This window comes from Colias croceus, chromosome 14, assembly GCF_905220415.1.
Source record: "Colias croceus chromosome 14, ilColCroc2.1".
Taxonomy (NCBI): Eukaryota; Metazoa; Arthropoda; class Insecta; order Lepidoptera; family Pieridae; genus Colias; species Colias croceus.
This window is the reverse complement of record NC_059550.1, coordinates 628,556-644,339: the sequence shown is the minus strand read 5'-3', so window position 1 is coordinate 644,339 and position 15,784 is coordinate 628,556. Positions and strand designations below refer to the sequence as shown.

At 34.0% G+C, this 15,784-nt stretch overlaps 1 protein-coding gene across 1 annotated transcript in view; it reads left to right on the top strand.

Moving 5' to 3' along the window:
- The first annotated feature begins 412 nt into the window (after positions 1-412).
- Positions 413-15,784, top strand: part of LOC123697537 (thyroid adenoma-associated protein homolog) — a 29,139-nt gene continuing 13,767 nt past the window's right edge. Inside the window, exons 1-18 of the mRNA XM_045644082.1 lie at positions 413-586; positions 752-929; positions 1,515-1,748; positions 2,056-2,308; positions 2,623-2,798; positions 3,196-3,413; positions 3,696-3,880; positions 4,657-4,841; positions 5,717-5,891; positions 6,351-6,506; positions 6,855-7,048; positions 7,550-7,664; positions 8,449-8,579; positions 9,429-9,599; positions 11,243-11,401; positions 13,016-13,091; positions 13,625-13,806; positions 14,267-14,405. Coding sequence (XP_045500038.1) covers positions 484-586; positions 752-929; positions 1,515-1,748; positions 2,056-2,308; positions 2,623-2,798; positions 3,196-3,413; positions 3,696-3,880; positions 4,657-4,841; positions 5,717-5,891; positions 6,351-6,506; positions 6,855-7,048; positions 7,550-7,664; positions 8,449-8,579; positions 9,429-9,599; positions 11,243-11,401; positions 13,016-13,091; positions 13,625-13,806; positions 14,267-14,405 — 3,030 coding nt within the window. The 5' untranslated portion in view covers positions 413-483. The remainder of the gene's footprint in view (positions 587-751; positions 930-1,514; positions 1,749-2,055; positions 2,309-2,622; positions 2,799-3,195; positions 3,414-3,695; positions 3,881-4,656; positions 4,842-5,716; positions 5,892-6,350; positions 6,507-6,854; positions 7,049-7,549; positions 7,665-8,448; positions 8,580-9,428; positions 9,600-11,242; positions 11,402-13,015; positions 13,092-13,624; positions 13,807-14,266; positions 14,406-15,784) is intronic.

Sequence of the window (15,784 nt, the reverse complement as noted above, 5' to 3'; positions counted from 1 at the left end):
AAACTTACCTAAAATTGATACAATTAGTTAGAAAAGACCTTTGCCTGTCACTAACGATAAGTTTCTCCTAATTATTATTGTTCTTTTTCTCTGTAACCACAATAAAGCATGAAATTTTTTTAAATGCCTAGATAATAAAAAAAGAACATATTTAGGCGGGAAACTTACGGACGAACACGCGTCTTGCGCCATGCCGGTGCGACCCTCAGCCACCCGTGATAAACTATATAAGATTATAAATCCTTCTGCAACAGAATCATTCGATAGATATAACGAACAAAATTTTCACAGTCTTGACACGACTAAAACGCAACGTAATAAAGCAGCGTTTTAAGCATTTGACAATGCCTTAAATGGTTTGGCAGGTTTTAGGTTATATTTACTCTATGGTTATATTTAGTCTATGGTTATATTTATAAACATATGGTAGAACGTCGTTGTTGTGGTTCTTGTTGTTAAAATTAATTAAAAAAAGGCGTTATCATGAATGGATTATCATTGAGGATAACTGGTGGTGGATCCAAAATAAAAAATCCCCTTGGATTTGAGCCTGTTTCAGTCCCACAAGATATTATTAAAAATATTGGTAAGAATATTTTATAGATGAATTTATTACAACTTACAATACCTAAGTTCAGAAATATTTGACTTTCTATTATAAAAATATACATTTCGTAGTGCCAAATGAAATTTCCGCCTTTTATTGTGTTTTAAAGTAAGTTCGTTTAAAAATAATATCATAATATTTCAGACAAAAATGAACTCCACGAAAACTTCTTCAATTCAACAAGTGTTGACAATCAACTTAGTATTTTGAAAACTATAGTTGATAATAATGTAGATGCTTATGATGTGCAGACGATAAAATTCTTTGTGATCGTATTTTTGCATGCTGAGGCAAAACATCCGGTAAAGAGCTTCCTTTCGAGGTAAGGAATTAAAAGTTAAATAAGATCACTATTCTATAGAAATTAGTAAACTGTATCTGAAGAAGCCAATATGTATATTATGTATACCTAAGTAAGTTTTGATGTAAAAACATGTTGTCGGTGACTTGCTTATCCATACTAATATTATAAATGCGAAAGTAACTCTGTCTGTCTGTCTGCTACTCAATCACGCTTTAAGTACTGAACCAATTTGCATGAAATTTGGTATAGAGATATCTTGATACCTGAGAAAGGACATAGGCTACTTTTTACTCCGGGACAAAGGATTGGTTTTATTATGGAAATCCCACGGGAACGGGAACTATGCAGGTTTTTCTTTGACTGCGCGGGCGATGCCGCGGGTGGAAAGCTAGTACAGTATAATTAAGAAGTAACTGGAACCATTCATTTATTTCATAGATTTTACATATTTCTTTAATGACTATCCTAAGCATACTCATTTCATTCACTTTCAGCATTTTAAGCTTTAAATGCAATATTTTACTACAAAATTTGAGAAAACAACACAGATAAAACATCCGATTATGTCCTTATTTTTTAATACATTTTTAACTCTATTTCCAGATGTGTAACGAAAAACAAAAGTATCGAAGAACCATTTGCCAAAGTTCTATCAATAGAAATAGAATCTATGGTCAAAGAAGTCCCGACAGACTACAAAAACTATATTGATACAGTGTCCAAAACAGCCACATGTGTGGAAAATTTTCCAGCTGGAGCAATAGCGATTAAAAATGTGGAGTTATTCTTGGCAGTCTATTTAAATAATTGTCTGGGCTGTGGCGTGGAGACACTTAGGTAACAGTTTATTCAAATTTTAAGCTTATAAGTATGTTTAGTTTATAAAACTATTAATAATTACAATGATGAAAAATTTACTTGCAAACATTTACTTGCAAAGTGTAACACCAAGAGGAAATAAATATTTTTATATTGGAGTTAATGATTGAGATAAAAATAAAATAATATTTATTTGCCAAAAAAAGGGTAGATTCGCAATAAAGCCTAACTCTGTCTCAAGTTACTCAGAAATAACATATGATTATACCGTTTATACAATTTAACTTTAACATACATTTTCAATATACATATCTATCTCTTTCAGAAATAACAGCCTATCGCCAACAGAGAAGAATGAATTATTTAACCTAGTACATTTAACACTACGTCTCTTACTCTACATAGTACAAAAGGTTAACAACAACAAAGAGGCAATGCTTCCATTGTTCCAAAGTATAAGAAACTCGGTGAAAGAGATATTGTTTGACGATGAGGCTCCAATGGACACAAAATCAGTGTGCGGAATGCTACTCGTTGGTATGCATGTTTTGGAGAATGGTGAAGATTCTTGGGTTGATGTGAGTATACTTTTAATACTTAATGCAATATTCCAGAAACTGAATATTTTTGTGCAAATCTAAATTACTAATATTCAAATATTTATTTGCAGAGAAAAAAATTAGATTTTTGGTATATTTGTAACATGTCAAACATGTTAAGTAATTAAATAACTAAATAAATATAAAAATTTTAGTTTTCATCCATATTTTATTTATTTTAAGGGTTATTTCTCCCCTCTATATATTTTGCATAACATTATCATAAAACACAAATAGTTACACATGTACAATATGTTTTTAGTAAAATTTCATATTTTACCCTTTCATTTCAGCTTCTATCTGAATCAGTGACAAATCTACTAGACATGCTATCAAATGACGCAGCTAAACTAAGTTTATATTCTGCCATCGCTACAGTGGTGTCTGTTAACCAATTGCACACAACAAAAGTGGCCAACGATATAGCTGTTATTGTACTTTTGGATAATATAATGGCTATCGGAGAGAGGTAATTAGCCTGTATTATTTTAAAATAAAGATTTCATTTGTGCATTCCCGTGAGAATTTCCTTAAAAGACAAAAGTGTAAAGCTAGTAAAATATATTATGTCGGAAAATTGAAAAAACTCCATAATTAATTTTAATAAGGTAGATATGTGAAATAATATTAAATAATGACTCAGCGCGCACACCTTGCGCGGTCGATGGTAGTCGAGACTATATCATCGAGCTACTGACTCAAGGAATAACCATAGCATAGCCCGTGAACCCATGCATTCCATATCAATTCAATATCGACATTATGTTGTACACCATAGATTACATTCTAATAGGAAGGTATAGCCACATAACAACTACTCTGTTGTAATCCTCTCACATATATAAACAAAATATTTTTCTTTTTAGAATGTCAGCAGAGTCCGCATTTACACTCGGCGTCACACGGAGTCTAGTACAAATTAGCAAAAGTCTAGAAACAGCAAACGATCTAGGTCTAAAACTTATAGACAGGCTGTTAATATTTGTCTGGTCACATCTAGAGCATTATATGGACAGTGTCAGGCATCTTACAGCACAGATGTTGAATAATATCGTCAAATATTCAGCTGTATTGAAGAAACAAGGTTTGTAATTTACATACCATATACTTTTAATATAGTACATGTTTTTATAGTCTCGCTTTGCTTATTTGCTAGAAATTTTGCGCAATAAATAACCCGTACGCAACTGAACTACTGTTATAAGCTTACGGGTTGCCTAATATACGGAATGCCTATAGTTTTCTCTTACTTCTCTTTTTGCTTCTGCTTTTCTACTTCTACTACTACTTCTTCTTTAAAAAAAATTAAAGTCCATAAATATTCAATTCTAAAACTAATTAAAATAAAGTATTAAACTATTTTCAGGCGACGACACAGCAGTGAACAACATATTCAAAGCGCTCAACACACTGGACAGGCACAGAAAGAGTTTCTACCTCACACTCACCTCACTCACCAATGAGTTGGGTGCGAGTTATGTTATGGAAGTGTTCCCCGATATAGTGAACGATGTCATGTGCGTGTTGAACGTGCAAGCGGTGCAGGCTAGTGTGAGTTTCTAGAATATTAAGTAAATTATGGTCCACACTTACTCACTCATCAATGAGTTGGGTGTGAGTCGTGAAGTCGAAGAAGTGGTGCAGGCTAGTTTGTGTTAATAATTCAAAATCATAAAATGTGAATATTTCAAGGTTTTTTTATTTTAATTTTTTTTGTACAAGATAACAATTTATATATGCCGCCGTCATCTGGTTGATCCGCTATTTGATTAAATATACACATTTAATGGACGTAAGACATTCAATGAAATCCCAGATTCAACTACATGACTGCAACATGTATAACTGTCGCAGTCATATAGTTGAATCTGCGATTCACCTATAGTTCACTGAACTTCCAACTCATATTTTTGGGACATTTTGTTTTTGTTAACATTCTTTATCTGAATCAGTTAAGTTAGCTTTACGTTCATGGACAGAGGAATACATACTTATAATGTCACTAACTCACTCACAATTTACTAGCTGGCTTTCACGTGCCTCTACACTTCACTAACTCACCAACTTTTCAGTCGTGTATGCGCCGCTGCTTTAACCGGTTCTACTGTGCTGTGTGTAATATATCTCGTGCAATAACTACAATGTCAAAGTGACTGAAAAGATAACTGTAATAAAGGTCTAACTCACTCACACGCTTTCACTTGGCCTCGAACGCGACTATCTCATTTATAAACCAACTCACTCACACTCACTCCAACTCACTCACTCACACTCCAACTCACACACTAACTCCAACTCACTCACTCATACAACCAACTCACTCACAGGCGCGCACATGCCTCGAGGCGTTAGTCCGTTCGCACACACGCGAGTGCCCCGGCGGGTCGGCGCACGTGTGGCTGCGGCCCGCGCTGCGCCACGTGGCCGCGCGGGACATAGACTCGAACGTGATGCGCGCGCTTGAGGGCCTGCTCGCGCTGGCTGTGAGCGACGAGGAGGTTGTGGGATTCGTGTGAGTTGTTCTTGCATTGAAATATATGTCGGATTATTAGTTTTGGGTAGCTGTACCTAATAAATAAATAATAAATAAATATTATAAGACATTATTACACAAATCGACCTAGTCCCACAGTAAGCTCAATTAAGGCTTGTGTTGTGGGTACTAGGCGACGATAAATATAATATTTAATAAATACATATTATATAGATAATAACACCCAGACCCAAGAACAAATAATTGAGTTCATCACACAAATATTTGCCGCGACCGGGGATCGAACCCGGGACCGTCGGCTCAGTAGGCAGTTACTTTACCACTGCGCCAACCGCGTCGTCTTATAATATTTATTTATTTATTCATTTATTGAAACATTCATTGTACTAACAGTTAAAATACCAAAGCATACATTGAATGATTATATACATAGTTATAAATTATAATACGTAACAAAAATTAAAATCAAAACTATAAATTTTTAATTAATATATAAATAAATAAATAGATGGAGGCATCTGTGTTTTTAAAATGATACGAAGTAAATGTTAGATAGTCTAGTTACCTTCAATGAATAGTTATTAGTAATTGTGAGTTATCCTCAATAAATAAGTAGTCATTTTGAGATAGTCTAATTAATAGTTATCAGTAAATAAATAGTATTAACTTTTAGTTGGTCTATTTTATAGGTTTGACAGTAAATATGTTTTGGTAATTGTGAGTTAGTCAATAGTTATCCATATATTAGTAATAGTGAGATTATCTTTATTTTTTTTGTAACATTAATAAATAGTTATCACAACCTGAGTAATTCTAGTTATCTGTACTCAACGTATAATACGTGATTAATTGATTTATTTGTTTAAATAAATATATAAAACGGTATATTTCAGTTTACCATACATAAAGAAATCTGCCCAAAACGCGAGCGATCTAAAATGCATCCTATTACTATTGAGCGTGGTGCGAAAATCGCGTGGACTCAATCTTCCCGATACTGACGACATCTGGAAAGGCGTACTGAGTTACAATATTCTGGATAATGCAGCTGTTGATGCTAGGGATGAGGTGAGAAAATATTTTTTTCGTTTATTTGTATGTCTGTATCACATGAGTTCCAAATTGATGTAGCATTTTGAGTGTTTTTGAATTAAAACTTCTCTAGGCGCGTTGATAATAAAATTTCAAGTTCGCGTCATGGAGTAAGGCGACGATTTTTGTATTTTTAAATCTTGCCAATGAAGTTTCACTTTTGAAACGTTTGCTCGGCATACACGCTCTTTTTTATCGTAGTGTCATGTTTGTGGAGATAGTTTTTGCGTAGTTTAATGATACAGGGAACGACAGTCGGATTTTTTTAATATTATAAAATTCTCATGAACTTTAAATAAAATTAGTACATATATTTCTAGCATATTTTTTAACCGACTTCAAAAAAAAGGAGGAGGTTATCAATTCGGCCGGTATATTGTTTATATCTAAATCTTTACCACTCTCTCGATAATTGATTAATTTTTATTGTTTCAGACTCGAATCCTCTCACTATCATTGATAGTAGAATCTCCAAAAACAACAGAAATATTCACGGAAAAAGAGCTAGATTTTGTCCTACATTTCTTGAAGTATAACTGCAATGCGCAGGCGCCGCATTTTAGACAGCTCATGTTGTCTCTGCTCAAAAAGGTAAGGATATATTTTAATAGTTTTTGGTAAATACTAATTAGTTTATGGTAAGTAAAAGTTAGATATTTGATTTTTTTTTATTGACATCATAATTAAAAACATCTTTGCATTGGGATATTTTATAAAGTTTATTTATTTTTATTTAACTGTAATTTCGTTCTAAAGTTTATTCTCATTGAGCGCTACCAATTCCTTCGATTATGTATATATTTCAATACTTGTCTTTTCATGTATTTTAAGGAACTATTTAATTTCCTCTCTTGGCTCAAAATTATCTTCTCTAGCTTAGATAAAAATTTATTACGAAAACTTATTAGATTTTTTACATAAAAATATTAATTTTCCCAGTTCATAAAACGCCTAGACGACAGTTACAAGGTCCTCAAGCGTACTTCCAAAATCGACTACTACCCTCAATTCGTGGAAAAACTTCGCGCCCAATGTTTCTCGAACCTTCTTCGCGGCGCGAACTACAGTCGCCGGTTAGTCGCGCTCCAGACGTTGAGCTGGTTGGACGCGCTGGATTTGGATGGGTATCAAAGGTATGATTTCTTGGAAAAACTACCCACATTAATAAAAAAGATCATAATATGTGCCGAGCACACTTGTCAGAAGTGAAACTTCTTTTGCCAGATTGAAAGATACAAAAATCGTCGTTTTACTTCATTACGTGACGATATTGCCATGACGCGACCTTCACCTCAAAACCTGTAGGCATGGTTGGATTTTTGTTCATTTTAAATAATAAATAAATAAAATAAATAAAATCATTTATTGAACAATTTGTGGGTTAGGTATAAACATGCAACATTTGGACCCCAAACTAGGACAGCCTGTATTTTCTTTTTTTAATACATAATTATAAACATTTGTATGCTATATAGGTAACTAAGATTTAGAAGCTTCATTAGGTACATCATGCCTATCATGATCATATTGTTTTAATTAAAAATTTCATGAGAATCGGTTAAGCCGTTTATGAGGAATTAAACTACAAACATCCCGACACAATATTTATATATTAGATTTATTTTCACTTACAGAATATGGAAGGATCTCTACGTAGAAAGACTGTTAGCTCATTTGGAAGATAGTTATGAAAATAACAAGATTTTGGCCTTGGATATACTCGATAAATGTCCTAAGGATATGTTGCAGGTGAAATTATATCATTGCATTTAATTTGTTGTTTTGTCTATATCTATACTTATATTATAAAGAGGAAAGGTTTGTAATTATGTATGTATGTATATGGTTTTCACGCATAAACTACTCGACCGATTTCAAAAATTCTTTCACCACTAGAAAGCTGCATCTTCACTGAGCAACATAGGCTAAGTTTTATCCCGGAAATCCCACGGGAACGGGAACTATGCGGGTTTTTCTTTGAAAACGCGGGCGATGCCGCAGGCGGAAAGCTAGTTATTAATATAAATTTTTAAAGACATAATACCCGCATCTTCCGCCAATCCAGGGAGACGACGTGACCAACTCGGCCACACGTTTTTTGTTGTTGTAAATAATTTAATGACCCTACAATTTAATGTAAGAAATATGGATTTTTAAGAACTGGTAATATTTTTTGTTATATATGAAATGTATAGATCGCTTTGCTCTTTTTGTCTGTCTTGTGTTATTGCGATTAATTTGCAGCCGATGAACAGATTTCGATGGATTTTTTACTCGGTTATAGGTATTTATGGATAGTTTTGTCGCGAAAATGACTTGAATTTTTGAGTAAAACAAATTGTAATCACGGGCTAATGTCATAAAATAGCTGAAGGTCAAAATTGACCAATTGTCATTCACCAAAAAAATCTGCTCTTTTTAGTATTTTCTTTTGATGATTTTACGCGAGTATTATAAGTCGGGATAATAATATAATGAATAAATCGCGTTTAAAATGCGTTAAGTTCTTTAATTTTCTGTCTATTTTTTTCAGAAAGAATATCCGACGAGTCTAAAATTAGATGACATAATACATGAAGCTTCGTCCGTCAAACCCACTGACTGTACGAACGCGGCTTACAAATTGTTACTGTGGAAGAACGTCCAGAGCAATGGAGCGGATAGGTAAGAGAACACATTATTGAAGTGAAACTTCTTTATCGGGGTTGGAAAAAAATTTAGTGTAACATTTTTTCGTTACGCGTGACATTTTTCCGTTACGCGCCATCTTTTTCTTATCCCCACCACGCGTGATTCGACGTATTTCTGTAAAGTTGCATATAGTAAATTATTTTTTGAACAATAAGGTCATAAAGAAGTTTCACTTCTTACGTGTGTACACTAGTACACGCACACATTTTTTTATTATTTGTATGGTCATAATCTATACCTATTATAAAGTTTGTTTGAACGCGCTAATCGCGGGAACTACTGGTCCGATTTGAATTATTTCGGTGTTAGATAGCCCATTCATCGAGGAAGGCTATAGGCTATAATCACGCTAAGCGGAAGAAGCATCAACAGAAGCGGAGCAATGCGGGTGAAACTGCGAAGCGCAGCTAGTTATTATTATTTGTAATGTCATAATGTTAAATGTAGTTATATTTTTCTTTCCATCTTCACTTGTATTTTATGACGTATAATTGTGTAAAATAATGTACCGTGAAATATGCCAACATTGCCCACTTTTTTGGAATAAATGTAATTTTCGCAAAAATTTTCTATGGAAACGTTAGTATTTTCTGTTAGCATAATGTGTTTTTCTTAGATCGTGTGCATATATTTTTATAGCAAATTTCGTTATTCCTCAACATTATTTGTCTGTTTTTGTGGATGGGCTAAGTTGTCTACACTTTTTGCCAACATTGCCCACGTTGATTTTTGACGTAAATATACAAGATTGTACTATATAATATAATATAAGATAATATATAATTTTAGTAAAGCATAGTGATAGATATATACAATTTTCAGCCAAAAGGACAAACCGGAAAAGATATCGTACATTCTAATAAAAAAATTAGTTTCTCAATTGGAAGTTGAGTTAGAGATTTGTACGAAAAGTGTGATTCGAGCGGCTCGAGATGCGCCGATGTATGGACTGGTGCATTGTATACGATACCTTGTTGATAGGATCGATGCTGGGTGAGTAATTACTGTTTTTTTTAACTTTATTTTTTAAGTGAAGATACCAAATGGTTAAAAAAGTTTATAAAAATAGTGTGTATGCACACGTGTCAGAAGTGAAACTTCTTTGGCAAAATTCAAAGTTATCAACATTGTCGCTTACTCCATGACGTGACGGTATTGCAATGACGCGAACTTGTAATTTTACTCTCAACGCTTAAAGAAGCTTCACTTCAAAAAAATAAAATAAAGTAGATATAGGTAAACCAGAATCTGATGGCAATTAGGGAAATCAAAATTTAGAGTGTGCAACCCTGGGGAAAATGGACTGAACGATTTTGATACTGCTTAATTTTTATTTTGATCTCAATATCATTAGTCACATTACCTAAGTGGACAATACTGTTCTTAATAATGATATATCCACTTAATATTATGTAGGTACATACTTACATGTATGATATACAATTATACATATTACTTTTATACAGGTAATACATATTATTATTTACACATACCTATATTTGTATATTCATTACCAGTATGCCATCTGAAAATATCGATATAATGATAATGTAGATCAAAACTGCTTATAATTTTTTATAAAATAAAATAAAAATAAAATCAAACTATTTATTTATTCTTCACTGTATAGGAAATACAAAATGAAGACGACACAAAATAAAAGATACAATCGGCATACAGTGGGCGGCCTTATGGCCATAAGCCATTTCTTCCAGGCAACCGTCTATTTTTAACTATGTTTATTTTCGTAAGTATTATCAGATACTTACGAAACTTACATTATAAAATTGACTTGGACAGCTTGGACTTGACGAATAGCCGTATTGGAAACTCCTGTAATAAGTTTTCATAAAATTATATTCTAATCAACAAACAATATTATAATTACCTACATAAAATATTTTTTAATTTAAAGTATCAAAACGAGTAAGTCCAATTTACCAATAAAATCTTCAAAATTGAAAATTGTGATGTGTTTGACCCTTCTTCATCGAATGTTTTTCTATACACATTTTAAACAACACCTCTTGCTTGTGATCGCAGCGGCTTTTTCGACATTTTCGAAGATTTTTTAGACAAAATCCTAAAAATTATTCATCAACTGGAAAAAAGACAAATAATTTGACAACCAATTTGATAGTTGTCAAATAAGTTGCCACATGAAAATCTTATATTTCTTAAATATAAATATGCCATCAGATTCTGGTAGACCTATATATCCTTTTTCCCTCATAGACCTTTTGTGAAGAATTTATAAATCAAATATTTCTCAATGTAGTATTAATTAGATTTAAAATATTACAATACTTTTATTTTGTTTTGCTCAACATAATATTTCGCTATTTTTCGTTTCTCCCCCTAGTTACCTGGCAGAGATCTCTGAACAGTAATAAGGCCGCCCTTTGTGCTTTTCATAGTGTTTTTGTTACCTTTATGTACTTTAACACAATAATGTGTTAAAAAACAACGGCTAAAGTTATTGCATGCTATGCCTTCAAGCCACACCTCCGCCCGTCGGAGTGGGGAGCGTGAGGTTTTTTCGTTACGGAATTTCTCGATTCGGTCCCCGCGCTCAATGCCCGCGATAGAAGCTATTCAATAGCTTAATAAATAAATAATACATTTTAATATTTCAGAGCGATATCCCCTGACAATGATTGGACGCAACTAATACGGCAAATAATAAGTGTATGTCTGTCCGTCAATAGCGCCGTTTCGTGTGTGGTGAACAATTCGTCGCCGGAGGGACACTTGCCTATGGACATGGGCAATGTGGTCACTGACCACAATATGGCGTGAGTATTTTTAACCGACTTCAAAAAAAGGAGGATTTTGATTAAAATAATAATATTATTATTAAAGGCTTGGGCACCGACTTCAAACTTATTTAGTACATCAAATAATTCATCTATAAGTACATATAATAAATCTGTAGAAGGGTCAATTCTGTACATTGAAAATATTGAAAAAATAAATAGCAGGGGGTGTTACTGGATCGATACCAAACCCAAATATGTGATTAAAAAAATTTTTGTCTGTCTGTCTGTCTGTCTGTCTGTCTGTCTGTCTGTATGTGAAGGCATCACGTGAAAACTAGCGGTTCGATTTCGATGAAACTTGGTATAATTATACCTTATTATCCTGGGCGTAAAATAGGATACTTTTTATCCTGGAAAAATACGTAGAAAAAAATTAATCTTAATTTTTCAGTTTTATCCATAGACGTTGTTTCGTAGAACCGCGAACACACGTTGCGTATTATTATAGGCCTAGCCGTATTTGGGAATTGGGTCCAATAGATATTTATAAGATTTTATTGTCAGAGGTACCTACTCAAAATGGAGAAATAAACCATCCACGCGAAGACCGACATCCGCGCGGACGGAGTCGCGGGCGGAAGCTAGTACTTAATATTATAAATGCGAAAGTAACTCTGTCTGTCTGTCTGTTACTCAATCACGCCTTAACTACTGAACCGATTTGCATGAAATTTGGTATAGAGATATTTTGATACCCGAGAAAGGACATAGGATAAGTTTTATCCCGGAAATCCCACGGGAACGGGAACTATGCGGGTTTTTCTTTGACTGCGCGGGCGATGCCGCGGGTGGAAAGCTAGTATGTAATAAATGAATACCAAACGGCTTTTTTAACGTATTTATTTTTATATGAGTTTTAATCGACGTGTTACCTATACATAAACTGTACATTGAATAGTTTTTTAATACTTAATAGTTAGGGTTATAAATGCCTTAAACCTTTTGACCATCTCCTATTTCTATTTTCTAATTACTAAGTTTTAAGTGAAGTTTCATTAAAATCGGTTAAATAGTTTAAAAGATGCATTTTTTGTGAATTTGGCTTACCTTACATGAACTTGATACACAGTTTTTTTTTGTTTTATTCAATAAATTGTAGCTTTACTATATACTAGCTTTCGCCCGCGACTCCGTCCGCGCGGATGTCGGTCTTCGCGTGGATGGTTTATTTCTCCATTTTGAGTAACTCTGACAATGACATCTTATAAATATCCATTGGACCCAAATACGGTTAGGCCTATAAATAATACGCAACGTGTGTTCGCGGTTCTACAGAACAACGTCTATGGATAAAACTGAAAAATTAATATTAATTTTTTTTCTACGTATTTTTCCAGGATAAAAAGTATCCTATTTTACGCCCAGGATAATAAGGTATAATTATACCAAGTTTCATCGAAATCGAACCGTTAGTTTTCACGTGATGTCTTCACATACAGACAGACAGACAAAATTTTTTTTAATCGCATATTTGGGTTTGGTATTGATCCAGTGTCACCCCCTGCTATTTATTTTTTCAATATTTTCAGTGTACAGAATTGACCCTTCTACAGATTTATTATATGTATAGATTTATTTTTATTTTATTAGAAACGCGTGTTTACAAGATGGCCGCCCAGTGACAGCACAAATGGTGTTGCTATGTGCCTGGAGATCCGTCAAGGAGGTGAGAAATATAAGTATTATTCGTACCATCTCATTATATTTTCATTTTTTAAATGGAAATAGTCTGTTGCATTGTTAATTTATTATTTTGATATTTTTGTTTCTAACCAAAAGTGATTAAAAATTGATTGAATTTTTAGTAAATTGAGACAATTTCTATTAAAAATCATAAACTAAATGCAGTCCGTTGAAGAGGTACGGAGAGATAATACAAAGTATAATTGAGACTTTAATTTATGGAAATAAGTAATATAAAAACAAAAATTATAATGTTAATAGTTGAATTCCTTTTAAATGGCGTATTTGATTTATTATTATGTAATTATTGTAAGAATAGCTGTAAGGAATCAGGAATAATTAAATAAATACAATCTTTTAAGCTTTTGCATAGATTCTATCGCGGGCCTTGAGCGCGGGGACCGAATCGAGATATTCCGTAACGAAAAAACATCACGCTCCCCACTATGAAGGCATAGCATGCAATAGCGCAACCGCGGCAGTCCCCGAGTAACACGTCTTTTTTTGCTTGTTCAGGTATCCCTCCTCCTCGGCGCAATAACATCCCACCTCTCGATAGAGAAGGAGTGTGAAGTTGGCACGCTCAGTGTGAAGTTGGTGCGAGATATCGGAGCTCACTTCACGACATTACTCGCTGAAACTAAACATAGAGGCGCGTTTGAGCAAGCCTATGTGGGATTCACTAAGTTTTTAACACGGTAAGTTATTTGTTGCTAAATAAAGAGCAATGACGTCAAAGTTCTATAGTGAAGCGTGAAGTTAGGTGCGAGATATTGGAGCTCACTTCACATCGTTACCAAGATCAAACATAGAGGTGCGTTTGAGCAGGCCTACGTTGGGTTCACTAAGTTTTTGACACGGTAAGTTATATATACATATAATGTCACACTTCTATATCTATAAAGAGTGAAGTTATCGAGATGCAATGTAAAGTGCAAGATATCGGCGCTTGACGCTCACTTCACGTCGTTGATCGCTAAGTCGAAGTACAAACTGAGTAGAAGTTTTTCATGGATTCGTTCGGAAATTTTTTGGGAAACTTAATTTTTTTCAAATACTATTCTAAATTTCTAAGGAAATATTACTGGAATTCCAAACCAAAAAATTTAACCTAGGATTTAACAAAATTCTAATACTAAAACAAAATAAATATTCCAGTCTATGGGGCTGCCGCAGTCCCGACCTGCACGAGCTGCCCAAGCGTTGGCTGGAAGAACTGCTCCAGGCGATACAAGCCGGTCATAACGAGAAGCTCTGCGCCACAAGGCGGAGCGCCGGCCTGCCCTACATGATACAGGTATATAAAAAATTATACAGGGTGGAAATTTTCGATGGGCCCTGGAGGGAAAGTACTTGAAATACTAAATATTGAAAATATTACTGAAAGGAAACATTCTTTATAAAAAAAAAAAAAAAACTGCATTCAAAGATTTTCGAAAATTCTTCGACCGGGAACCGAATTAACTAAAAATTAAAAATATAAATTATTTATTGTCTGTTACCTGATATAAATGTAATAAATAAATAAAAATTTGTTATTTTCGAATCGATACAAATAGACCCTCCATGGCCCATCGAAACTTTATAGATAGGCTACAGCTACTGCCCTGATTTGCAGTATATAACTATATCGACTATATAACTATATCATCGGTGTGACAAACATGTTTCGTACAGTTCACAATTTATCTACACTAATATTATAAAATGGAAAACTTTGTTTGTTTGATTGTAATGAATCATATCATCATAAACTATTTTGATGAAATTTGGCACAGACAATCTTTAGACCCTGAGAAAGAACATAGGCTACCTTTTATTGCGAAATATGTACCACGGGCGAAGCTGGGGCGGACCGCTAGTTAATGTATAATTCGCATGTCAATCAGGCTGACAAAAAAAAACTGAACAATAAAGAAGAGACAAATTGTTTTAGCAATTAATTATTTTTCTTCTTCCAATACCTTTTCTTTTATGCTCACATCTGTCAATCTGTCTTTGTCAATGTGATCTTTCGACTTCCGCTAAGAAAGGTCGCGTCGCGTCGCTCACGTTTGGGCGCTAGTTAGTGCTCGGGTATTGCGCTGACGCAGCAACCTACAAATCGTCACGTCTGGCCGCGTGCGGTCGCCGCGATGACCCAGTTACCGAAAGTAACTCACATATTTGTGTAAACAAAGTGTTAAGGCGAAGCTATAACTTTTAATTAATTATGGCTTCGACATCTCCAATCAAACTAAAAACTGAAACAGAACACCTGTTATATAAACACTACAGTGAAGAAAAAATACAACGAGAACATCTCCAGAATTTAGTACATGACCTCAAAGGTCAAATAGAAAAACTTCAGCAAGAGTTGAGTTATATCCAGGGGCAAAAAAGTACAGACCCAGACAAAAAAGATAATAATGGGAAGCCAATGCAGGTCCAGTACGAGACGGATGAAGAAGAGCTTGCAAAGGAAACAGAATGGGTACGACAGAAGAGTAGAAAAAAAAGGAAATTGAACACATCACTGTCCCCACCATCTCATCAAGCAGACGAAACTACTGCAAACAAAGAAAATGTGAAACCTAAGAAACAACCTTCACCACCACCCATAATTGTCGAAAACGTAAAAAACTATCAACAGTTTTATGATCTTCTTTCGGAAAATCTAATGAAAGATTCGTTCAT